The 27817-nt window shown below is 34.8% G+C and overlaps 2 protein-coding genes across 2 annotated transcripts; one reads left to right on the forward strand and one right to left on the reverse strand.

Annotated features, from left to right (window-relative positions):
* The first annotated feature begins 18364 nt into the window (after window positions 1-18364).
* Window positions 18365-19044, forward strand: LOC107911060 (glycine-rich RNA-binding protein GRP2A). Its single transcript, XM_041104245.1, has 2 exons — window positions 18365-18626; window positions 18812-19044. The coding sequence occupies exons 1-2, from the start codon at window positions 18365-18367 to the stop codon at window positions 19042-19044; spliced, it is 495 nt and encodes a 164-aa protein (XP_040960179.1).
* A 4236-nt stretch (window positions 19045-23280) lies between these two features.
* On the reverse strand, window positions 23281-25206 carry LOC107913026 (GATA transcription factor 5). The gene is made up of 3 exons (XM_016841458.2): window positions 24794-25206; window positions 24334-24675; window positions 23281-24235 (listed from the first exon to the last, which is right to left on the reverse strand). The coding sequence occupies exons 2-3, from the start codon at window positions 24670-24672 to the stop codon at window positions 23534-23536; spliced, it is 1041 nt and encodes a 346-aa protein (XP_016696947.2). The 5' UTR covers window positions 24673-24675; window positions 24794-25206; the 3' UTR covers window positions 23281-23533.
* Window positions 25207-27817: the final 2611 nt, after the last annotated feature.

A 27817-nucleotide genomic window follows, 5' to 3' on the forward strand; every position in this document is an offset into this window, starting at 1 on the left:
TATTCTTTAAAGTTTCCCCTATTTCGCTGTCTGACAGTTCCGACTACTCTTCACTAAAAATGAATTATCTAATTGTAAAAAATTTGGATGATGTTTCCGTTTGTTTCCTTTGAAAATAGACTCATTAAGGATTCTAATAATATAAATTATAACTTGTAATTATTTTTCTTCAATTTTTGATGATTTTCAAAATTCAGAACAGGGGAACCCAAAATCATTCCGACATTGTCTCACAAAATTTATTATATCTCATAATTTACAATTCCATTACTTACACCGTTTCTTTTTTTGAGAAACTAGACTCAATAATATTTAATTTCATATTTTATTCACCCTCTAATTAAATTTCCACAATTTTTGGTGATTTTTCAAAATTAATCTACTGCTGTTGTCCAAAACTATTTTAGTGCAAAATGTTGATTACTAGGTGTATAACTCCCTTATTCCCTTTCTCTATAAAATTTCCATCACTTTCACTTATTTCTCTTCACTAATATATCAAGAACATAAGACCTTATATAAGAAAACTCTACTATAACATTATTTCCATGCTTTTTCAATAATATCAAACTTAAAAATATATTGAAATCTTAATGTTCTTACCTTGTGCGATTGATTTCAATCTTTAACTTGATTTTCTCTCTCCTCCAGCTTCTATTTCTTGAATCTAACTTGATATTCTAACTCCCCATTGTCTCCTTGTTATTCTTCTCTCTTGGAAGCTATGAAAATTCGTTTGATTTCTAGGTGAAAATGGTAAATTTTTGGTGGAAGGACCAAATTGTAAAGAAAGCAAAACTTTCTTTCTTCTCACGTTAGTTGCATGGAAATATGGTGGAATGGATGATTCTTCATCTTTCTTTTCTTATATATACTAAATAAAATACTAATAAAATAATAAAATATCATTTAAAAATCAAATTAAAATATTAATAAACTAATATTTATTTATTTATTTAATATAAAATATCTCCAATATCATCATTATCTTCTAGATTTCTCTCTCTTTTAATTGACCATTTTTCCCTTTATAATCTTTAAAATTTCATCCTTGAGTCATCACTTAATTTGGTAAATTTACGATTTAGTCCCTCGAAATTCTTTAGCTTTTCAATTTGGTCCTAATTCATCCCTTTTCTTTAGTTTCTAGATTATTCCACCCTTAAAATATTTACACTATTGGTCCTTCAAATTTTTCATATTTACACTTTAACCCCTCAAATTTTAAGTATTTACTCTTGGGTAACAAAACTTTTCTCACTTTTGCAATTTAATCCTTTCTTGAATTAATATGTCATAATTTACTTCTCAATGTTGTCATAACTCAAAATTCTTCTTTTTTTCTCTTTATTTCCTTACTATATCAAAGATAATATCTTACTGTAAAAATTTTTCGGGGTATTATAGTAACCATATTGCTAAAAGGGAAATCCATATCAAGATTAGAGCAAGAATGAATCTATTTAAACAAGAGTTCGATATTTGGAATCCATGGGTCACGCCAGCAATTATTATGTTTCCTATCACTTACAAACCAAAGTAACTTTTCACAAATGATTGACTATACCTTGGTGAGGGATCTCCATAAGAAAGAACAACGTCCTCTCGATAAAAACTTAGGTAATCCACATTGAACCCTGTATTTTGTGCGAAGAACCTAAACCCACAGGGCATTGGAATTGGACACCATATTGAAACCAATATTCAATATGAAAGAAGCATTGTGATCTTTTAAATGTCTCAACCCAAGACCTCTATATGATTTAGGTTGCCACATCGAATCCCAACTCACTAAAGCCATCTTTTTAGCCCCATTATAAGAACCCCAAATAAACTGCCTCATCATTTGCTCGATCTCCTCACGCAATACTTTAGGGATCATCATAGGTTGCATGAAATAACTAGGAATCAACAGTAATACCGACTGTGCCAAGGTTACCCTACCAACTATAGAGAGATGTTTAACGTCCCAGCCAAAAAGTTTGTTGTGTACCTTATCAACAACGAAACACAGAGTGTTGTTAGTGACCTTATCATGAAAGAGAGGTACTCCCAAATAATTCTCTTGATTCATCATCTACTCCATTTGAAAAGAAAATATTAGTTTTCTACATATTAATTTGGTGACCTGAAATCTCACAGAACTCATCAAGAACTCTTTTGACAACTTTTGCTTGATATTCATCTGCTTGGCAAAAGAGTATCAAATTATCCGCAAAAAAGAGATGTGACAGAAGTGGGCCATTATGAGCTAGACGAATAGGAGTCCAACTGCATGAACCAATGGTAGATTTGATGCTATGGCCTAACTATTCCATGCATAGGATGAAAAGATAGGGGGTCAATGGACATCTTTGTAGAACCCCCTTAGAAGGCCGAAATTTCTTAGTTGGGATGTCGTTTCACAAAATTTGCATAGAAGAATTATAAATAGCTGATATAATAACATTTCGGTGAAATATAAGAGTACCTGCAGCTTGGAAGGAAGCTTCGATGAAATCCCAACGAACATAGTCATAAGCTTTCTCCAGGTTAATTTTGATAGTCATCCATCTCTTGCTCTTGTGCTTGCTCCTCATAGAGTAGATAACCTCCTAGGCAATAATAATGTTATCTATGATGTTTCTGCCTACTACAAACCCGGCTTACTCAGGAGTAATAATCCACGGAAAGACAACTTTGAAACGGTTTGCAATGACCTTCATCACTAGCTTGTAAAGGATAGAGTAAAGGTTGATGGGACGGAATTGGGAGAAGTCTTTCGGATAGAGAAAAGGAGTAATAATAATGACCTTCATAATTCACGATGAGTGAATTATTTAAATCCAAGTCAATGTTGTCTTAAAAAAAAACCTTCCTAACTCAATTGCAGACAGATGCACTTATATGCTCCTATTGACTCTGGTAAAACAAAGTATGATATCCATCACTTTCAGGAGCCTTTAATAGTGCCATATCAAATAGAGCGGATTTAATTTCCTCATTAGAAACCAATTTGCTCAAAAAAGAAGCATCCAAATCAATAAAACGCGAGAAGGCACTAGGGGGTAGCTCTCGCATTGGACCAGGGTGTTCATCATATAATTTCGCGTAGAAGTTAACTGCCTTGACTTTCAATTCTTCCTCATCCAAAACCCAATCACCCATGTCATTTTTTAAAGTGAAAATTCTATGTTTTTTCTTCTTCGCAAAGTACGCATGTGAAAGAATTTGGTGTTGTAATCTCCCAAAACCAACCAATCGCACCTTGCCTTTTGACACCATAAAAGCTCCTCATGATGTAAGACATTATCTAACTCTTCCTTTATCTCCATTTCCGCCTGACGAAGGTAAATCGAGTTTGTAGAATCAAGCGCATTTTAAATATCATTAAGTCTGCAAATAAGATGATTCTTATAAGAGCTAATATGGCTATACGCCTTTTTTATTCCAATGTCTAACTTGATTAGTAAAGATAGAGTGTGTCATCGACATGCTTTCAAAGATATTTCAATTTTCCTTAACAAAATTAGAAAAAGTAGGATGCTCAACCCAACCTGTTAGAAATATAAAAGGACGTCCCTTTGAAGGATTGAAGTCATGCCTAAGGGATAATCATAGGGGTCTATGATCCGATTTAAGCTTAGGCAAATTTGTCACCATAAAGTGGAAAAATGAAGTTTCAAGCACCATTACAAATGGCCCTGTCTAACCTCTCAAAGATCCCTCCTCTTTTCCGAGTGAATTGTGAACCTTGGAAACCTATATCCAGAATATCAGTCGAATCCGTAAAGTCACCAAAAAAATGACATCTTTTTCCTAAGGTCTTTCCTCTTTTCTTTTCGTCAGAAGAAATGATAGCAATAAAATTTTTGATTGATAACCATGAGGTCCTGTCTATCGAAACACTATTTTTTAAAACATTCTAGAGATACATTCTTTTTTGACTATTCGGGCTTCTATAAACAAAAGTAATAATGAAGGGTCTTCTAAAGGAGTTACCTGAAATCCTAAGAAGAATCATTTGAGGATGACTTTTAAGAATCTCTACGCAAATCGAACCTTTCTACCCAACCCAAATGCTACCTAAGAATCCTACTGTCCCCATTCAATGTGAATGTTAAAAACCAAGTTTAACGATGATCACATCTGACTTAACACTGCTGACCCTTGTTTCTAGAAGACTAATCAAATTCGACCTATGCTCACAGTTATACTTGCAAAACACTTTTGGGAACTTAAGGTTTGCACACCCCTAACAATTCCAACAGAAGATAGTAAAATTCCTAAAAACCAAAAGATAGAGAAGGATGACGACCGCTAGGAAGTCGCCTCGAATCTAACATCACCATCATGATTTTTGAAAATTGCTTGGTTTTGTCTATTTTTAGCACAGCTTGAGAACTAATAAGTCTAGCTATAGAGGTCATGATTTCTGGGAATAACCAGTAACCTTGAAACGTCCCTTACGGCCACAAATAGTTTTGCTTAGGGTCTTACCACGTATACTATTTCCCCTTTTTGGTCCTGCTAGAGAATTTTCACTTTCTAAAATCTCATCCGATTGAGAACTAATATTTGAATTTGGATCTAAGTTCTCTTTAAAAGTCACGACTGAGTGTCATTTAGGATCCAAGATTTTACACTACACCAAAACTGACTTTTAGCCGCATTTTTAGCGGCGGTTGGATAAAAAACGCTGCTAAAGATCTATCATTAGCGGCGCTCTATGGAAAACGCTGCTGAAAATAAGCATTAGCGGTGTTTCTGAAAAAGCGTCGCAAAAATACTTCAGTCCAACGATGTCGTTTTCTGAGCTGAGAAGGATTTAGTGGCATTTTTATGCAAGCGCCGCTACTGGTCAGGTCTTTAGCGGCGTTTTTGGGAAAGCGCCGCAAAAATACTTCAGTCTAACAACGCCGTTTTTCGAGCTGAGAAGGATTTAGTGGCGTTTTTATGTAAGCACCGCTACTGGTCAGGTCTTTAGCGGCGTTTTTGGAAAAGCGCCGCAAAAATACTCAGCCCAACGACGCCGTTTTCTGAGCTGAGAATGATTTAGTGGCGTTTTTATGTAAGCGCCGCTAGTGGTCAGGTCTTTAGCGGCGTTTTTGGGAAAGCCCCGCAAAAATACTTCAGCCCAACGACGCCGTTTTCTGAGCTGAGAAGGATTTAGTAGCGTTTTTATGTAAGCGCCGCTAATACTCAGGGATTTAAAATAATTTAAAATATTTGTTAAAAATGGATAAATTAAAATACTATTGATTTTTAATTTATATACTAAATTATTTCAAATATAATTGTAAGAGATAAGATAGTATTAATTTTAAAATATTTAATTTAATTATCATTATAGTTTAGGGTTTAATAAATATGGTTAGGGTATATATATGGTTAATTTAGGATTTAAGACCGGTTTAGGAGTTACAATTTTAAGTTTTATAGATTATGGAATTAGAGATTATGGATTAGGGATTCTGGTTTAAGGGTTAATGTGATTTAAGGTTTATGGGTTAAGGGTTAGGGGTTAGGGGTTAGGGGTTAGATGTTAAGAGTTAGGGATTTAGGGATTTAGGGTTTATAAATTCGGTGTTAGGTTAGAGTTTAGGGTTTAGATTAATTAATATGTTTTAATTATATATTAAATAAGGTTTAGGGGTTAAGGGTTAGGGGTTAGGGATCGGGTTATGGTTTAGGGTTTAGATTAATTAGAATTTTTTAATTTATATATTAAAAAAAGTTTAGGGGTTAGGGATTTAGAGTCGGGTTAGGGTTTAAGATTTGGATTAATTAGTACTTTTTTAATTTATATATTAAATAAGTTCTTTATATAATTGTAAAAGAGATAATAATAAATTGTAAAGATTATTAATTTAAAATTGATATGCAATATATAATAATTTGAATATAATAATTTAAAATTGTAAAAATTGTAAAATTGTAAAAAAATTGTAAAAATTACAAAAAATAAAATAAAAATAAAAAATAAAAAAGAAATAAAAAACTAAATTTTTATTTTTACCTAATTTTTATAAATATTACTTAAAAACTAAAATTGATAATTTTATCTAATTTTTTAAAATATTACCTAAATTAACAAAACTATGCATTAAAATTTGCCAAAACGGCGCCGTTTCAATAGAAAATTTAATGTACTAGTGGCGTTTTTATGAAAAACGCCACTATAAACTAGACATTAGTGGTGTTTTATGAAAAACGCCGCAAAATATTCTTAATAATGAAGACAAAACGGTGCAGTTTTTGGCTGAGATTCATACCATTTGATAAAAAACTGCGCCGTTTTATTATTTGCTTTTAGTGGCACTTTAGAAAAACGTCGCAAATTAATGTAACTGTTAAGGAAAACGGCGTCGTTTTATTATTTGCTTTTAGTGGGGACTTTTGAAAAACGCGGCAAATATGTATTATGGGTTAAGGAAACTGCGTCGTTTCAGTTTTTATTACTGACGCTTTTTTAAATCGCCGTAAATATGTTTTAAGATTTACGCAAACGCTGCCGTTTTATCTATATTATTAGTCGCGATTTTTCTAAAACGCCAGGTGTTCGAGTTAAACGACTGCGTTTGGCCTGATATTTAGTGGCGCTTATGTATAAATGCCGCAAATTACAGAAATTGTTTAGGAAAACGACTCCGTTTTCTTATTTACTTTTAGTGGCACTTTTAGTAAACGCCGCAAAAATGTTTTAATTTTTATGGAGACGATGTCGTTTTCTCTAAAACGCCATGAGTTTGAGTTAACTGATCGGGAAACAACAGTGTTTGATCATATTACTAGTGGCGCTGGTATATAAACGCCGCGAATGGGTTAATTATTTTGATGAAAACGACGTCGTTTTTTCCCCATCCTTTTGACTGAAGCTAAAACCCGATTCTCCATCCCCAACCTCTAATTCTCCCAAACCCCTAAAATTTCCCTAATCCCTAATAGTTCCTCAAACCTGACATAATACATTACGGTGCCGCCTGCTTTACTGCATCACAGCCTCCGTCCGTGTCCAGTGCCGCAACCATCGGTAAGTTCAACTACTTCCTTCATCTTCTTCATGCGCGAATGTTTCTGGAATACCGAATTTGAACAAATATTTACTAATTGTGTGAATGTATTAAGGGTCTTTCGAATATATCTGGAATTTAAGGCTTTTGAGCATTCGGATTTTCTCATTTCAAATTGAGAAAACGTTATAGGTTGTTAATGTCGAATAAAAATTGGATTTTTATGTCTGGGAAATGGATATTGACCTTTGGATATGGACATTTCATATAGTAGAGCTGAAAAAATGGGAAAATTTATATATATGTATATGTATATACAGAATTGAAACAAGATTGTGGGAATTATTTTTGGTTTTTAAATAACTGTGCCAGCAAACTAACTGACATGGTTCTGCGTCTTTTTAGTTTTGTGTAAATTAGGTTTTGATATTAGCTTGTCCCAAACTGCATAATATGTATGTATGTATGTATATATATATATATAGATTTTTCCAAAAACAAACGAGATGACATGTTACAAGGTATTGGAAAATTGCATACTTAAGCTTGCTGCTTAGTTTTTTGACAGTAATTAAAGTATATGGGTAATAAAGTTAGTTTCTATTGCTACCTTGTTGAATCATTTACTGCTGTTCTGTTCTGTCGAAAATTGCTACCTTGTTCAAAACCTATTGAATGATATCTATTAATATTTGCTATGGCAGGGCTACTACACTACTATTAGAAAAAATCCAATAGTGGCAAGGAACTGAACACTACAGCACTGTTCAAATCTTGTAAGTTCAAATTTCTAAAGAGCAAAGTAATATTTTTGGTTGAAATCTGAGATTCAATCTTTTTTTTTTGATTTTTTGCTTTTATAATATATTTAAAATTTATATACATTTTTAATATATAATATATCTAGTTTTAATATCTAGTTTAAAATTTATATAAATTTATATACATTTTTTGATTCAATCTCTTTATTATATATAGTTTTCTTTTTCTTTATTTAGGAACAGAAACTATAAACTGATTCATAATCAAATATAGACTTTGCTTAAATCATAAAATGTATTTATTTGTTCGGATTTCTTTCATGAAAATCAATTATTTTACTTGGTAACAAATCTTGCAGCTTTGAAAGGAATATGGACACAGAAATTTTTCTTTCTCTAGCATGTTATGTTTCTGTACCATTTTTATGTTTCTTTATTTTCTGTTTTCTGTTTTCTGTTTTCTGTTTTCTGTTTTCTGTTTTGCTATTTTCTGTTGAATGAAGTGTGAAGCAAGTGGAAACAAAAATCGAGTGGTTCCCCCATTGCTCCATCTTGAGGAGGTTGTCCAGTTTAGATTAATTTGTATCAGCAGTTTGCTAAACATTGAGAAAAATATTATTTGTCAAAATCATCAATTAAAGTTTTTCTTTTGATGTGGTTCTAAGTTTTGTGATGACAAAAGGATGTTAGAGAGGACTGGTTCAATTTGATGATTCTATCTTACAAGTAACAACATTATGAATCTCAACTTGTATAGTACTATGTGCTGTAAAGGAAAATTAACATAATACATAGGCAACAATGATTTTGACACATTTTAGTTTTTATTTAACTTATTAATATTAAAAAAGTATATATTGATATATTTTATCATAACTTATTAATATTAAAAATATATATGTTTATATTTTTACAATTTAATTTAACTTATTACTAATATATATATTGTTCGAATATAATTTTTTAAAATTTATATCTTACATTACTTAAATAAATATTTTTAAGTATATTTTACATGTCTTACATTAATAAATAAAACATATTTTTTACTAAAATTTACTCTTAATATATTACTTGAATATATTACTTAAATATATTACTTACTAAAATTTCGTTAAATTTATTACTTAAATATGTTACTCAGATACATCACTTACTAAAATTTGGTTAAATTTTTTACTTAAATATGTTACTTAAATACATTACTTACTAAAATTTAAGTATATATTACATTACTTACATAACTTGTTAAAATATATTATAGTTTTAAATCGGTTATAAATAAGATACATAAAAGTGATATACTTACATCATACATATCTTACATAACCAAAATTTGTAAGTACAAGAACTTACATAACTTATTAATATTTACATAAACTTACATAACTATCACAAAAACTTATATGTAAACTTACATAATACATAATTTACACAACTTACATAACCTACATAACTTACATAATACAAAGCTTACATAACTGAAATAGCTTACACAACTTACATAACTTACATAACTTACACAACTTACATAATACATAATAACTTACAACTTACATAACATACATTACTTTGATAACTTACATAAGTTACATAATACACAACTTACATAGTTTACTTAATACATAACTTACATAACTTATACACGTACATAACTTACATAATTTACTTAATACATAAATATATATCATATGATATACTTACATAACTCATTTATACTTACCAGTGAACAACTTACCCTTGTAATTTCCGGTGACAATCTGACTTCAAGAAATAAGAAATTGATCAGTCTTGGATGAATTTGTCAAGGGTAAGCGACGGTTATCAAAATGGAGTACAGACTTTTCTAAATTTTGCATTTCAATATGCAAGCCAAGAGAACATGATTCTTTGCCCGTGTAAGAAGTGTGTCAACATAAACTGGCATTATCGTGAAGTTGTATACGAGCATCTAATTGTTGATGGGTTTGTTCGGGGTTATAAACAATGGTTCTTTCATGGAGAATGCCCGCCTAGTACATTCTCTTCGAGGATGGATGTATCTTATGATAGTACTGCTTACCATCGGTCCGTTAGAGGGGATGACATGGAAGGGATGTTGCAGGAAGCATTTAATATTCACAATCATGGTTCGGAGTCGTTCCCAGCCGACTTTGTGGCATCTGATAATTGTAATCTCGGTGGAAATACTTTTACCGAACCCGAAAGAAGTGTACATCATGAAGAGCCGAATGGAGAAGCGGCAAAGTTTTACGCGCTACTTAATGACATGAACGAAGAACTGTATGAGGGATCAAAATTCTCAAAATTGTCTTTCTGTATTCGTCTTTTTCAGTTAAAATGTTTGGGAGGGTGGATCGGGAACTCTTTGACAATGCTGTTAGAGTTTTTGAGAGAAATTTTTCCGTTTGCAAAAATCCCTCAATCATGCAAAGATATGAAGAAAATGATAAAAGATTTAGGTCTTGGCTACACCAAAATCCATAGTTGCCCAAATGACTGCATGTTGTATTGGGGCGATCGGAGAAACCAACAGTGTTGTCACATATGCGGCCAATCATGTTGGATAAATAGACACACAGAAGATGGGAACGACGATGAAAATGATGCACAGCCAAGAAAGAAGCCAGTCAAAATTTTACTGTTCAGAGGCTTTTCATGTCGTCGAAGACAGCGGAGTCTATGACGTAGCACTATGATGGACGAACCGATGATGGGAAGATGAGGCATCCGGCATATTCTTTAGCTTGGAAATCATTTGACAATAAATTTTCAAGCTTTGCAAGCGATCCTAGGAGTGTGAGGCTTGGCTTAGCATCTAATGGATTTAATTCGTACAAGATCATGAGTACTGCGTACAGTACTTGGCTAGTAGTGCTTGTTCCTTACAATCTGCCTCCGTGGATTTGCATGAAGCAATCTTCCCTTATCTTATCTATGATTATCCTTGGAGATAAAGGGCCCGGGAATGATATCGACATTTATTTACAGCCACTTATTGAAGAGTTAAAACAATTATGGGCTGGTGTCGAGACATACGATGTGCTGAGAAAGGAGAACTTTAATTTACGTACAGCTTTGATGTGGACCATTAATGACTTCCCCGCTTATGCAAATTTATCCGGCTGGAGTACCAAGGGTCGTTATGCGTGTCCTTGTTGTGCTGCACAAACATGTTCGCAATGGTTATACAATGGGAAGAAGTTCTCTTACATAGGGCACCGTCGGTGGTTACCGAAAAATCATAAATTTAGATTTCAGAGTTCGACATTTGACTGTACTGAAGAGTTCAGAGAAGCTCCCTCACAGACAAGTGGATCTGAAATCTTGTTAATGTTGGAAGATATGAATTTTAGTTATGGGAAGATAAACCAACCGGCAAACACGCAAAGAAATGAAAGATCAAATGATAAAGCTGATGATGACTCCGATGAAGAGGATGATCCTAATGAGACGGACTTGTGGAAAAAAAGAAGTATTTTTTTTGAGTTGCCTTATTGGGAGCACCACCTATTACGACACAATTTTGATGTTATGCATATTGAGAAAAATGTCTGCGAGAACATTGTCGGTACAATTTTGAATGTAGACGGAAAATCAAAAGACAATCTTCAGAGTCGACTTGATTTAGTTCAGATGGGAATTCGACCTGATCTTCATCCGAATCCACTTCCGAATGGGAAATATCGGTTGTCGCCTTCTATTTTCTCAATGTCCAAGACGGAGGAAGAACTGTTTTGCATGGTGTTGAAGGATATAAAGGTTCCAGATGCGTATGCATCAAATATATCTCGATGTGTTAGTGTTAAAAATCGAAGATTATATTCGCTAAAATCACATGACTATCACATCTTGATGCAAGATTTATTGCCAGTTGCTCTACGATGTTGTATGTCCAAGAAGGTGACGTCTTGTATAATTGAACTATCCAATATAATGAAAGCCATTTGTGGCAAAGTTTTGGATGTTCAAGAACTTCAGAAGGTTCAGGATCGAGCCGCTTTGACTTTATGCAACATGGAGAAAATCTTTCCACCTTCCTTCTTCACCATTATGGTTCACTTGATAATCCATCTCCCACACAAAGCAATTCTTGGCGGACCCGTTTTCTATCGATGGATGTATCCCATAAAAAGGTGTTAATTAAAATTTTTAAAATTTTCATTCATTCACCTCTATGCCTTTAGTTACAACTTTTGATAATGTTGTATATTGTGTTTAGGTTCCTATCCAAATTAAAGTCTTACTGCCACAACAAGCGATATCCAGATGGATCGATTGCTGAAGGCTACTTGGCAGAGGAATGTATAACCTTCTGCTCAAGATATTTGGAAGATGTTAAAACAAGGTTGAACAGACCAAATAGGAATGCTGGACTCACGGATCATAACTTAGCCGATACTTATTTGTTCCAAAGTTTTGGAGAACCAATCGGCAAAGTTGAAATTACAAAATTAGATCATTTATCGTGGGTACAAGCACATCGATATGTTCTGTTTCACCACGAATCATTGGAACCTTTACGGAAGTAAGTTCTACAAATTTGATAAATATTTATCAAACTAATAATTCTTTATCTTCTAACAAAGTGAGCATTTTTTAACATAGTGAGTACAAACAAATATTGAGATCTCGTTCGCGCTCCCGAAGAACACAACATCGAGATATCAATAAGTTGTTTACAGAATCTTTTTATGAATGGTTAAGCCAAACGGTATGCAGTTGGAGCTTCCGCTTACAAATAATAATGTTTTCTCATAACATTTTTAATTACTAAGTTTACTTTCCATTCAATAGGTTTGGAGTGGGAAGAATATAAACAACGAAGTTAAATGGCTTTCCCAACGTCCAAATTGAATGGTTAAAAGATATAGTGCATTCCTCATCAACGGATTCAGATTTCATACAAAATATCGCGAGAGGTTGAGGAGAACGCAAAATTGTGGAATAGTTGTTAATTCTGCAATTACAAGTTATGCTAGTGCTAGGGACAATAATCTTGTCGAGGGAAATGTGGAATATTTCGGACATCTTACTGACAAAATTGAGTTGGATTACTACGGCAAATGGAAAGTTGTCTTATTTCAAGGTGATTGGGCCGATTTTAATACAGCTCGTGGAATTAAGCAAGATCAATTTGGTTTTACAATGGTGAACTTTGACTGATTGATTCACACAGGACAACAACTGATAGATAAGCCGTATGTATTCTCATCTCAAGTCAAACAAGTTTTTTACTCAAAAGATCCAACTGATGAGGGTTGGCACGTTGTACTCCGTAACATCCCTAGAGACTTGTTTGACATGGGCAGTGGAAGTGGAGATAACATCGACGACAGATCAGAAACTTTGCCCTTTCCAGAACAAAACTTAAACGATAATATCCCTAGTACTAGTACACAATTTCAATGGGTTCGTCAGGATACGGATGAAGATATTTATGAATAATGATGTAGTAAGATTTTACGATTGTTTAATTATATGTAATATCATAATTTAAATCTTGGTCTTATTATATATTTCAACTATTTTATATGTGCTATTATTGTTGTAATTAGTTATTAAGTTTTCAACTATTTATGTGTATTGCAGATAAAATGCCTAGAAGAAAAATACTAAGGGGAAGCATTGTTCAAAATGATCCAAACTCGACAGAAACAAATAGTACTGAACAACAGACAGCAATTGGATCTTCGAATGTTCCGATTACAGCTGAGGATCCTACAGAAGTTCAAAGTAATTTTACATTTAATTTACATGCGTGTTGACTTATAAGTGATTTATTTTTCAAATTCTTATATTATAATATACCATTTGTAGTTAAAAATGGTGGGACGCGCAGAGGTCGAGGACGTACGCTACTTAGAGAGTTATACGAGTTAGATCCAGTCGAGCGTGTCAAAGTTGGATGAAACAGTTTTGGTCAGCCTGTTGGATCAGAAGCTCGACTTTTAGCAGGATACATGGGCATTTTAGCACCAAATGCGAATATGTTGCCTATCAACTACGAGTCATGGCATCAAATGCCCGATAGCAACAAAAACCAAGCCCTCGATAATATTAAGGTAAGAAAATGTTAATGTCATCTGTAATGCTTGAGAAATAGTTTCATTTATATTTACTTTATTAACTTGTGTTTTTTGTAGGCGAGGTTTGCTTTAGAGGTCTCGGATGCTTATGTAAAGAAGGCATTGGGAAAAAGATGGAAAGACAATAAAAGTACTTTGAAGAAAAATTATTATAAGACAAAAACAACCTTCGATGAGAAATTGCAAAATGTTCCGCCGGGTATGTTGAGGTACCAATGGGAAGATGCGGTTAGATTTTGGCATTCGAAGAAAGGCGAGGTATGACGTACTTCCAAACTATTGTAATTATTTTGGTTTATAGTATTTACTATTTACGTACTAAAAATTTCATAACGTAGAATCGTGAACAAGTTGGAAAAAACAGCAGGCAGAAACAAAAATTCACTCACACAGCCGCGTCGAGAAGTTTTGCATGTGTAGCTGAGGCGGAGGTATTTTTAATTTTTTAATATTGTCAAATATGTATAACTTTCCATTAAATAATATTTTTACTACTATATTGTAGGAACTGTCGTCCGGTCAAAAAGTTAGACGCCTTCAACTTTTTGAAATTACACATAGGAAGAAAGATGGATCTCCCATGACTCCTGAAGCCGGTGAAATAATGGTACGTTTACTTAATACGATTTGACTTGTTTTAGTTATTTATAGTGTTTATTTTCTAATGGTTTAATTCATTGCTTGTAATGCGACTATTGTTATGTTGCATATGTTTTTTAATATATATTGCGTTCCTAACAATGTGATTTATTTATTAGGAAAAACTAAAGGATAAAAAGGCAGAGTACGAAACGATTGCTTGTAGTGATAGTTCTGTTCATCTTGAAGACATTGATAACCGGATTATTACTGAAGTTTTGGGTCCTGAAAGGTATGGTCGGGTTCGATTTCAAGGATCTTTTGTTAGCCCAACCCAATATTTTGGATCCAGTTCACAGCAATACATGGCTTTGGGGAGTCAGGCTCAAGCTGAAGTTCAGAGGTTAAAAGACCAGATGACTCAGATACAAGCGACCACAGATGAGGTTCAAAGGAAATATGAAGAACTCCAGCTACAACTTAAAGCAGAGGCGGTAGTGAGAGAAGCAGAAGTTCAAAAGAAATATGAAGAACTCCAGCTACAACTTAAAGCTGATGCGGCATCGAGAGAAGCAGAGCAGAGCAAAAAGTACGACGAACTCCAGCAGCAACTTCAGAGTATGATGAAGATGTTTCAGTCGCAACTTCCGCCGTCATAGTGTATCGCATAAATATTTTTATCATTTTAACTTTTAACATTTTTGCAAAAATAATATGAATTCACTTTTATTTATTGATATTAATATTATTTTATTCGTTTAATTTGAAATATTATATAAATTTATTGCTTTTGGCTGGTTTAGATTTGGTTGCTTTTGATTTGTTGCTACAGGAGGGCTGAAAAAATAAAAAATTTAATATAAAAAATCCCAAAAATAGTGGCGTTTTTGAACAAAAGTTCTTTAGCGGCGCTTAATAAAAAATGCCACCAAAGATCATGTTCTTTAGCGACGATTAGAAAAAAAAGCCGCTAAAGAACATGTTCTTTAGCGGCGCTTAGGAAAAAACGCCGCTAAAGAACATTATCTTTAGCGGTATTTTTGTTTGTAAACGCTGCAAAGTTAGCGACGTTTTCGTTAGCGGCCTTTTTTGCGACGCTTATGGAAGCGCCACAAATACCTTTAGTGACGTTAATAAGCGTCGCTAAAGGCCTAAAAAAATGCCGCTAAAGACCTGTTTTGGTGTAGTGTTAGGATTTAATTCCACCACTAACTCGATGGGATATTCAAAAACAAGATTAAAATAAAGAGAGTAATTCCTCTAAGTTTTGACATGTGACTTAATTCCCTATCTTTTCTTTTCAATCTGCTTAGTAGGAGTCGAATCCCCTACATTTTGACCGTCAAAATTATTGAAATAGTCAGCATGGCCTCGAAAGCCCTCAACAACCGCTGGCCCAAGATTTTCACCCAGCTACATATTTGATTTTCCTTGTTCTTGACCATTTAAATCCAAACTAGAACAACATTCCTTAAGCCTGAACTCATACTTGGCCCTACAGTTGAAACCCCACTCGATAAGCCCATGTTACCAGCCACAGTCTTCTTATTTTCTAAGAGCTCAGATTTCTCCCCTTCTTTTAAGCCTTTTAATTTCTTTAAAAATTCACCCTTTTGAAACCTAATTCCTGGAATATCTGACTATATTTCATCAATGCCACCAACTTCTTTTTCTAACGAGGCTAACGCCTCAAATCTAGACTTTCCAAAAATCTATATTTGATTTTTTACTTTTTGATTATGAGTATCCTTCTAATTTCAGCGAGATCTTCACTCAATGATCATCCATAGCCCAAGGGGCTTCTCCCCCATCGCCAGAGTTGACCCCTCAACCATCGGATTGGAACTTTTTGCATTACCATTCACGGTGCACTAATCTAGAGCGACGGAGGGGCAAAGGTTTTTGAGGTGTCCATAACAACCACAAGCGACGCAGACCGCTAGTAAGGCTTCCAATTCAACCCTTTGAATCCTTCCATTATTCAAGACTTGGGATACAAGCGACTTCTCCAAATCAACATAAACTGTCATCCTTGCAAAACGTCCCCTCGTGCCACTATCCATTTTGATGTCCAATCTTGCTACTTTGCCCACCAGGCTCTCGATCTCCTCCAAAACTCGTCATTTATAGAGGAACCCCGGCATTCCAAGAAATCGGATCCAAGTCAAAACCTTAGTAGGGAAAGGCTTTGATGGATCAAAGTCCACTGTCCACGGCTGGACAGTAAGGTAAAGCCCAAAAAAATTCATGGCCCTTGAGTCAAAACCATTTCATAATCTTATTCAAGTAATATCCATTTTCCACATCCATTAGATGGAAAGGTTGAGAAGGCCTCTAGAAATTAGAGATCCAATTGTGTAACATTGCATACCCTATATTACATCCCAACAATTTTACAACCATGGTGGTTTCCATATCTTTAACTAACAGTTTCTGGATTCTATTCGAGAAACTGATGGTCGAATTTTCGTTGGCTATGGATTTCAAGATGTCTCCCTATACGGAATCAAAATTCTCATAATTGAAATTACTTGTATTCATCGAAGACGTCCTGGGAACAACCTCTGTCCTTCCTAAGAGCTTGTCCTTCCAAGGGACTCCAGCTTCTGGGCACAAATCCACCACCATGTTCACATCAGTGTCATCCTTTAACTCTTTGACATGGACTTTCTTGGTGATTCGATCTTCATTAGAGTCTTCACCTCCACCATCTCGGTTGTCGGACGATATCACGATTGCATCCATAATAGCTCACAATGTTAAATGTTAAAATAAAAAATCTAATAAAAAAAAGCTATTTTTGTTTTCGTTTTCATTTTCTTGAAAAATGAAAAACATTGAAGAAAACATGTTTGATTGAAAATTTTTAAAATAATTGTAAATAAAAAATAAAAATATGTGAAAACTAGAACAACTTTTTATTGTTTTCACTAAAAATTCTTTGTAAAATTGAAAATGATGAAAATAATGGTTTTTATCTTTAAATGAATTAGCCCTAGTTCAAACTCATATAAATGTAAAATAATTTTATTTTTCAACAATTTTTCAAGTATTAAATCTAATACCATAGTTTGAGTCCATATAAATGTAGAATTTATTTTATTTTATTTTATTTATCATATTTCTATTATAGAAAAATTAGTACAAATATTTGTTCATTATTTCAAATATATATATATATTTAGAAAGCAAAGGAAGCATTTGGCCTTAGTGAAAAGGAGGTAAAATTCTAAGGTCAAGCAATTCTTTAAAAGAACTAGTAAAAATCAGGATATAATGTTTGAACCTTAGGACTTGATCGACAAAGATACTTAAACCAATACTCCAATAGAAAATTAGCATTTGTAATTTTAAAGATAAATATTCTTTTTCATATTTCTTTTAATGTGGGAGTGTGAGATTATACTTTTGGTTGTATGAAGAACTATTATTATTTGAGACAAATACCCTTCGATGAACCCATGTTGCTAAAAGACATGGTAGTATTTGAAAACGAATGAGGCCCTCTTAATCATATGTCCTAAAGCAATTAAACAGGGTTTCAAAAGATTCAGCATTGGAATGGTTAAGCAGCCTCTCCTTTTGGTGCTTACTTGGGATGGGTGGCCTTGAAATTCATGGTTGCTTGAGGAGTAAACATAAAGATTTTGTTTGCATAGTGGAAGGGAACAGAGTAGAGTGTTTACTGTGAAGTGTATGGTTCAAGGCTCCATGGTGCAATAGGCATTAACCGCTTGAAAGTGGAAGGTGGGGACATATTGCGTCGCAAGGGATATTTTCATCTCATTTCCCTCGCTTTTTGCAGCCTTTTGGAGATGTTTTGTTGGATAGCTTGGAGTTTGTTTCATGGGGTTTAGCCTTTTCGGAATTCAGTCAAAAGAGTATAAAAAGGGGTTGGAGGGAGAACAATATTCTTGCATTATCAAGTTGAGACATAGAGAAAATGGAAATGAGAAGAGAAGTTAGAGTTTTGTTTCTAGTAACGGTGGTGTTGATCGGCTGCCAGAGTGGGGTTGTTGGAAGGGATGAGTTTGAGAGGAAAAATGAGGTTCCAGGGTGGTCCAATTCTACTTCTACTGAGAGCCGTAGTTTTATTGAAGATGTACAACACAAAGGCACAAATTCTTCAGCAGAAACTTTAGTCCAAACCAATATTAATCTTAGCCATGCTGGGAAAGGAGGAGGAAATGGTGGTGGAGGTGGAGGTGGTGGTGGTGGTGGTGGTGGTGGTGGTGGTGGTGGAGGAAATGGTGGTAGTTGCAGTCGAGGTGGAGGTGGCAGAGGCAATGGTAAAGGAAAAGGAAAAGGTAAACCTCACAAGAAAAGAAAAGGAAGAGGCCACTGTAGTTGTGGTGGTGGGGGGGCGGGGGTGGTGGTGGTGGTGGTGGAGGTGGAGGTGGAAATGGAAATGGTGGAGGAGAAGGTAAACCACACAAGAAAAGAAACCACAAAGGTCACGGATGGGGTGGAGGCAATGGAGAAGGTGGTGGGGGTAGGGGTGGCCAAGGTGAAGGATGGGGTTGGGGAGGAGGTAACGGTGGCGGTGGAAACCATGGTGGAACAAGAAAAGCAATTGGAGGGAAAGCTCCCTCTCCTTCTGCAACGCCAGACCATGCACGTTGAGAGGAGTAAAGAAACATGCACTTGATCCCCCTCCAATCCAACTCCTACCGTATTTTATAGCAAACGTCATTTGCCTCTAGTTTTTGCATTTCCCATGCAACAACTCTAAATAATTCCCTGCATGCTTTTGTGTGTTCCACTTTTTCTAAATTTATAGTCTCAATTTTCTGCTATTCCAGATATTATACACATAAAAACCAGTTTGTATTAGTTTCGAAAGTAATATACGTTGTGGTTTGTATTAATTATTCAACCTAGCACCATGTCAGTTTTCACGAATTAGGCCATTAGGTTAAGCCATGTCCGCATTGAAAAGGGCAAAGCAAGCCCCATTGTCGCATTGCTTGAGACCATCCGCAATCCTTAAATCCCATTTAACGAAAAATTGCTCCCATTTCAACATCCAACCAATCACCACAATTGAATTATTAATTAGTTAGCCAAATGAAAATCGGACCACCCATCAAAATTCAAAGCGTAAGGAGCCCAATGCACGTGCTTAAGCACCCGAGTCAAACCCCCCCAAAAAAAAAGCCTTTGACTCTTGATTGGGGAAGTGAGGTGGGCATAATCACCATTGCTAAACTACCATGTGGCATGTGGATAAGAGATACTACAAAGTCAACGTGAAGTGACGGAAATTAAATGAAATCTGATTGCACGAAATTTTTAATGATTAAACAATGGTTTAATTATGCTTCCGATTGTTGAAATCTTTGAGTTTCTCTACGAAATATTCAAAATTAAAATCTAATTGAAAAAATTCATGCACAAGAGTCTGAGTGGAATCATGTATAACTGGTTTTGATGAGATATGGGCTACTGATTTTGATGACTGAAACTACAAAAACCAAAATTTCCCTTCTTGGGGCTTTTAAAGCACAAAAGTTCTTAATCCCTATCTTACTTTACAGCTGCCCCTGCTCTTCCTACAAAGAAACAACAAAGAGTGGTTGGAAGTGGTGAGAGATAGCCTTTCACGTGATTGCCACGCAACAATTATGTGAGTGCACTCAAGATTTGGGCGATTCTCATCAAATTCTCTCTACTTTTAGAAATTTCTTATGCCTCTGGCTTGTCAATTAGTTGCGACTATATGCTGACTCAAACCTCTATATCTTTTTATTACGCATTCTATCTACCAATCAATTTTAAAAAATTTTATGTGCAATTATGAAGAATTAAGTTATGTATTTTGTTGAGAGTTAAAATATAATTTAATTATTGTATTAATTTATATATTTACAATTTAAATTAAAATTTATTATTTTATCAGAAATAAAGAGACCAGTATAATATTTCTCTATTTTAGGAGGGTATCTCGTAGTGTCACCCCTATGTGTAGTTCTTTAAGTTCCATCATATATTGTTATCATGTGTGGGTTTTAGTTCAGTTTATTGGCTTTAGTCTGAATTATATTAATTATTAGTCCATTTATACTGTAATAATTTGATTATACTTTATGATTACTCGAATAATTCATTTGTAATAGTTTAATACTAATGATTACTTGAATATATATATATATTTACATTTGTACTTCTATTCTAGAATACCTATTACACTTTTAAAAAAAAAATTAACTAATTGTTAGCACATGATTCATTACTAGTATATAAAATACAAACCCATTTGAATATACTGTTAATTCTTTTCATAATTTCAACATCATTTGGGTATTGCAGGCGCCATAAATCAATAACAAAAGCGGCTTGGAGTTATATTGACTAGCATTTGGATCAATATGGTATTTACTTGTATTTTTTTGTACTGAAGCAGGCTGTGGAGAAGTCTCAGCAACAATTTTAAGCTCGACATTTGTCATGCAGTATTTTTAGGTATTGAGTGGCAAGGCATGAAAATAACCCCAATATTACGAATACGATGCTAAAATACAGTGTAATTAGGCGATACCCTCATCTCACCGTTGACTCACTATTTGTCTTCTTCTTCCTGTAGTCTTTTAGTGTTATTTTTTTTATCATTCATCAGCCTCACATTTCTCAGCGGATGACTAACCCTAAACCAATACAAAAGCAAAATGGCCGAAAGCTTATTCACATATTCTGTTTTAATGGCCATTCTCGTTTCTCAAGTCTCAATCTTCAAGTTTTTAATAATCATTAATACTACTTATTACTCCTGTTCTATCAATGATAGATAGAGTATCTAGGCTTCTTATTTCACATTTTAAATGCTATTATTTTCCATGTTTATTTTATTATTTATGTTTGAGATTTGTAACTGTCTCTCTTAATAATATTATATCTAAAATTTAAATCTACATTCTTCTCTTAAAAATATAATATGTATTGTCATTTTACTCAATCACTTATAATTATTTAAATTTTGATTGACGTGTATAAACAAATATAGTGGTATAATCTTCTAATGTTAAAAAAGAAAAGAAAAAAGCATACCAACATCAGTATAATTTAATGCTAATACATCATTAAAAAATTTAAAATTAATCAAGTGACTTGATATATAATAATATATGTTTATTATTGGTATATTAAATATAAATTCTTTAAATGTATTCAAAATACAAATTTGAGTGAAATTGGTGATGATATATTATATACAAGGAAACCGAAAGAAGTAGACCCAGTGGCCCTGGTGCTAACCGTTGCAGCATTTCTAGTTTCTTGAATGTACATAAATAAATAAGGAATGATATTTGATCGTCCGATACACAAATATGAAGGATTGATAAATAAATATCAATAATTTTATTTTAACATAATTAAATATTAATCACAACTATTATAAATAAATATTAATAATTTTTGAATTTAAGATCTTTAATATAAAAATTTAAAGTCTTAAGTTTCGAATTTAGAATTTTAATATTTATTTATAATTAATCTGCTAAAATCCTTTTGAGTGTCATCAGCCCTCCTATTAGCTTTTGTCTTTGTACCTTTGCTTTGAGTGTCTTAAAATCATAGGCAAGGATATTCCAGCATGTCATGATCTTCACCAGACTCGATGAGCAGATAAAAACTGGGTCACCTGTCTGGTAAGTTGTTCCAAGTCATTTAACTTGGGGGGGTCCCCTCCACTTAAAGAATGCTCCTTCACGGGCTCCACTTTTCGACCCTCCAAAACCCAATGTCCCTTTCCATCTCAGTCCCCACTCAAAACTTTAAATTTTAATTCATCCTGGAGGGAAACAACAAAAGGCAGAGAGGGCTGCCTAGCGCCCTTTCCTAGATATTATTATCGGTAACTTCAATTCAAATACCCATTACCAAACCCTAACTCTTTCCTTTTTTCAAAAAAAAATGTGTCCAAAACCAAACATCAAACTCCAAATTCCGTCCAACAATCAAACACCAAATACGAAACTGCTCAAAAACAACCCCAATAAACCTCAAATTTCACCAACTCGTTGTGAGGCGGAAAGGATATAAAGCCAAGTGTCACAGACTTAGAGTTTTCCCACGCGATCCATGTGGCCTTAGGCAGTTTCTCTGCTTAAAACGCCTAAGTCAGCCTAACTTGTAACAAAAAAAAGATTCAGCAGCAAAAACGCCCAAGTCAACTTCACTCGCAACAATAAAGGATTCAATAGAATTCCCTTAAGATTTTCACGAAGAACAACAGAAGAACAAAGTAAGAACGAGCCTTGAAAGATGAACAAAAGCAGGAACACTTGAGAGAAAAGTTTGAGTGAATACTCTCAAAATTCTTATTAATAACTCAATGAATATACAATGAGCAAAGAGGTCTCTATTTATAGTTGAGCCTCACAGTATATCAATAGCTATAATTAAAAGCTGAATACAATTAGAACTCTAAGCTTACATAACCAGCTATATACAAATAGAACTCTAAGATTCCATAATTATATCTTCTAGAACACTTCCCATTTCTATCAGGCTCTTGAGATGGGCTTTTAATCTCTCCAATCACTGGGCCAGTTTGGTTAAGCCAGTTTGGTTGGGCTAAATGACCTCCCTCGAACACGATGGATCGCACCAGTTTGTCATGGTTGCGAGCACCGACGCGCAACCCATGACCCAAGTGCGTAGTCCTCACGCCATGAAGTAGTTTCCTTTGCTTACCACATCATTTCCCAATTCACAATATTTTTGCTTTCCAACGCCCATTCCTTTAAAAAGGTTGAACCGTTTCAAACTCACTCATTAACCACTCACTCAAACCAATATTCATTTATGGAAAGAAAAAACAAATTAAATTCAAAATAATTGAGGGAAAAAATGGGAGAATTAAAAAAGAAGGAAAAATAATAATAAAACAGATACAATAAAGTCCTCTCTAAATCAGTTACATCCCTATGCTAGAAAACCTACCGCACCCACCTTGGAAATTTTTTTAAACTATTTTTTTTTGGCCTTTCGAACCGGAAACAATCAAACCGGGTTCGTTCAACTCGTTCTCTCACTCTATTATCCTATTCAGTATTTTTTTCCCTACTGCTCTAAAACCTAGATGAACTATTTCGTTTTTTTCTGTCTAATATTATCCAAAACTGGGCACAACTGGAGGCGTTAGACCGGGTTCGACCTGACCCAATGTCTCTTTCTTGCGCCGCATCTCTAGCACTTTCCGGTGATGGTTCGAGTGTAACTCGCTAGAAAACGTCGGACTACAAGCCGGTCTATACTCGGGTAAAAGCCGGCCCGACTTAAACCTGACTCCGCATGCGTTACACAAAGTCTTAGCCCCCATTGGACCGGCTCTCCATTGTGGCGTCTTAGTAACTCCACAATGGCTGCACCTACGCGTCGGCTGGGTCCCATTGCAACCTGTTGTGTCGGTTGACGGTCTCTTCTTATGCTTCTTAACCGGCGGCTTTTCAACAGAGAGAGGTTCAGACGGTTCAAAGATTGAACCCGAACCACTGTTGGGGCAAAACATCCAAGGGGAAGGGCTTGAGGAGGAAGATGATGACGTGGAACTCGAAGAGGATTCTGTGAGAGAAGGGGTGGCGACAAGGGACCAAACTCGGCCTCCGGTTCGAACGCGCTTGCTTCTGGCTTTTGCTGGAACAGGAGTTTCGAAACATGCCGTCGTCGTAACTGATTTTTCCGGTTCGGGCAATTTGCCGTCAAGTAACTTGGGCTTTTCCATTAACGTCCCGGTCGGATACACCGTAGAGTGCTCCGAGAAGGAATCCTCCACGAAATGAGACAGCCATTCGAGGTTCTCAACGTCATCCGCCTGTAAAAATGGCACCTTTTTTCACCATTAACAACCGTAGCATAATAGCAGAAGCAAAAAATTTCTTAAAACAACAGGGTGCTTTTTTTTTCAAGTACCGGAACAGCGAGTTCGTTGGTGGACAAGGAACCATAACCGAAATTTGTAGTACTGTCGTTAGAGAAGTGGGCGTTGTCTTGGCTTAGCTTTTGTCTCTTAGGCAAAGAAGAAGAAGCTGGTACTTCTTCTTCCTCCTCATCTTCTTCATCCTCACGTTTCTGTTGAAGGAAACCCTCTTCGTTACTGAAGTCAAAGAGGTCGTCAACTGAAAAATCATCGCAAGACACCCCATTTTGTCCATTAACAACCCAAATATCCTCCAAAAACGCCTGGGGGCTTGGTTTCAAAGCCATTTCCTTTCTAAAACTGGTCTTCAAAGCTACCTCAACGCATTCCATTTCCTAGAACATAAGACATTAAAAAAAAACATCTCAGAAACTTAAAAACAAGGCAGAAAAAGAAAAGCCCTTTGGAAAAAAAATACAAAAGCTAAAGACTTTATTTTCTAAAATTGACTACCTGAAGAGACGAAGGCAAGAGCGAAGGTGTAGTTGAAAAGAGAAGAAGAATGTGAAAGGTAAAGAAGAAGAGGAAATAGAAGAAAAATAAATAAAAAGGGCTGGTGATGAGTTTGGTGAAGCTCTCTCTTTAATTTTTACTTTTTCTCTCTCTTTTGTTTCTACTTACAAAACAAAAAGATTTTCTCACTTGTTTTATTTTCTATTTCTTCTTTTCTCTATTCCATTTATTTATACGTTACAACGCATAAATTAAAAAAAAAAAGGGGACTGAAATTACGAGGATTCCCCTTTAAGAATCGGACTTTTCACTGTCTGGGAACCGTCAGGTCGGACCAAATTCTAAGATTCTCAAGGGTAAGGCCAAAGGCGTCGTCCGGCCCGGCCTAACAAAAACCAAGGGAACCGCCTCCCTTTTCAGTTCTTTTTCGTAATTATGTTATCTTAAAATGATTTTCTTTTTTTCTTATTTGGTAAGAAATCGGTTTGGCCCCTCTCTTTTGACTAATTTACGTTATTTGCCTACCGCGTTGATCGCCGCTCGTCTTGGCTGTTTAATGTTTAACGCCCTCTTTAGTTTTTTTGCAGTATAATATAATAATATTCCTCACTTTCTTTCTTTTTTCCCTCTGCTTTTTTTAGTTTATTACGAAATTGACCCTCAAAAAGACCGGAAATCAAAATTGGACTGCTCATTCTTTTTTATCTTTTCTCATACCCATACTTTTATTGGGAAAAGAGAAAAAATAAATAAATACATTTTCCATCAGTTTGTTCTTTTTGGTCGAGATTTTGATAAAATCTTGATAGTAATTCATTCAAGCTATGAAATAAAAATTTCCGCTAAAAAAAGGTATTATAATATGAGAAATTTTAAGCTATTTTAAAAACATGTAGCAGCAGGTGACTATCACTTGAAATGCCTTTTTCAGAATAATTAGTATTTTTGGTGTATATTAATAACATAACATGCTAATATATACGTTTTAAGATTGAAATTATTAGTAATTCATTTGTTTATAAATAAATAATGTATTCATCTGTTGGTAATTAAACAATCATTTTGGACAATACTTTCTTAGTCCCAATAGTATTATTTTGTAGAATTTTTAGTGTAGACTCAAATATATATTCTTTTAATACAATTATTAAAATCTGATATTTGTACTCACCAATCAAAATCAACAGTTAAATTGAAGTGCTTAGTTATGTGATTAAAGTAGTACGTAAACGCCCAATGCTTTTTTCTTCTTTTTAAGGTGTCAATGCTAAATTTTTAAATTTTAGTTCACAGTTTTAAAATTTTATAACTTTTAAAAAATATTCAACATCAACTATGTAGGATAAATGAAGTATACTTGTTGAGTGTCCTTGAAAAATGCTAAATTATGTATTTATATGATATAGTTATTGTTTATGGGCGTAGCATCGTAGGTACTCTAGGATTACCACATGTTTTCTAGATGTCAGTTCGCCTACATGGTGATGCGAACCCACATAGTGCGGTCTCATAGAGAGGTACGAACTCCTCACGTGTGAACTACGTGGAGTACAGGTCAGGACTCAATCGGATAACCAGGTAGCAGGTCGATAATAGTGAGTACCATAACAATTTGTCCCCCACCTTGTTTAAAGAAAAGTTACAAAGTGACTCTTCGAAGAACTTGACTTCGTGAGGCGAGAGAGAGGTAATTTTCTTAAAATTCCCATCGTTCTTGTAATTTGTTGGGGTTTATTCGAACACATTGGTTAGGGTAAGAGGAAGTGGCCGTGTTATTCAGGGTGTCCCTTCACAACGCCATGAAGTAAATGCTCTGGTGGAGGCAAAAGCTTATGTTTGTACCATCAAAGAGGAAGAGATGAGTCGTGTTTTGGCTGCTCGAGGAATTCAACTACCTAATTTCGCGTACGACTTCTCAATCGTTGAAGGATTGAATCGATTAAGTGATACCACCGACGGAAGTTTCGTACTTCAATTGCACGTGATAGAAGCGAGTTTTCATTTACCACACCAATCCTTCTTCTGCCATCTTTTTGACAAATAAAGGATAGCCCCGGGCAGCTATCTTGATTTTCATGGTGGGTCGTAATGGCGTATTTCATCGAATGTAGCCGGCAAGGGGAAATGTTGTTGATTGTCGTTTTCTAGAATTTGTACCAATTGAAAGCGTGCAATCAAGGAGGTTCGGTAGGCTTGCTTTATTTTTCTCCTCGCAAAAATGTAGAATCAATCATCTTAAACTAGTCTTCGGATCTTCACCTAAACCACTATAAATACATACGGGTTGCAAACTAGATTTGGAAGAAGTGTTAACTTGTAGAAACGCATTTCAACGCTGTTTCTTAAATCTGAAGCCTAATGGATGGCTATTAATTGATGATAACAATGGTGCGGACACTATGACTGTGTTGCCTGCGTAGTTTGTATGGCCACATGGAGCCACTGATGATTTAGGACTTATTCTTTTAGGAAGGACGGAAAAGCCTAAGAAATATTTTTATACCTTTTGTAAACTAAAGCCTCGTCCGTGGTCCTTAAACCTTCAAGGGGTCCAAAAAGTGGTGTGAACCCCCTTATGATAACTGTCGGTGCTGATAATACACTTGTTAGTGAAGTTGGCATAGTTCGTACTGTTGAAGAGAACTCAAGAGCTCCACAAGTTTATTGAGGGAGATCGACGAATAAATGGACATTCAATCCTTCATGCAAAATGTGCGAGGTAGTCCCTCTGGTACATCTGTTATGCAAAGAAGTGCGAGTAGTAGAAAAAAACCAAAAACTACTGTTGGAGGTGCCAATATTGTTCTAAACAGCGAAGATGAAGATAGCCTTGTAAAGTAGCTTCGTCAAAAGAAAGGGAAAGATCGCGCTGCAACATCTGGTGATATGGTCAACATTGTTACAGTCCCTGCTACGATTCCTTCTCCCCCTAGTTCTCCTCTCGTATCTCCACCAAGGCCACCTATAGGGGATACGTTTGGTTAGATTGTTGATCATAGTCCTCCTAAAGGTTCAATCAGATTT

Source organism: Gossypium hirsutum, chromosome D11 (assembly GCF_007990345.1).
Source record: "Gossypium hirsutum isolate 1008001.06 chromosome D11, Gossypium_hirsutum_v2.1, whole genome shotgun sequence".
In the NCBI taxonomy this organism is placed as follows: Eukaryota; Viridiplantae; Streptophyta; class Magnoliopsida; order Malvales; family Malvaceae; genus Gossypium; species Gossypium hirsutum.

What these genes read in the sequence shown, in the direction of transcription:
- LOC107913026 (XM_016841458.2), bottom strand. Translation starts at nt 24,672, where the DNA reads ATGGAATGCGTTGAGGTAGCTTTGAAGACCAGTTTTAGAAAGGAAATG. An exon ending in CCAACGAACTCGCTGTTCCG is followed by an intron (nt 24,236 to 24,333) that starts GTACTTGAAAAA and finishes CCATTTTTACAG; the next exon opens with GCGGATGACGTTGAGAACCT.
- LOC107911060 (XM_041104245.1), top strand. Translation starts at nt 18,365, where the DNA reads ATGGAAATGAGAAGAGAAGTTAGAGTTTTGTTTCTAGTAACGGTGGTG. An exon ending in AAATGGTGGTGGAGGTGGAG is followed by an intron (nt 18,627 to 18,811) that starts GTGGTGGTGGTG and finishes GTGGTGGTGGAG; the next exon opens with GTGGAGGTGGAAATGGAAAT.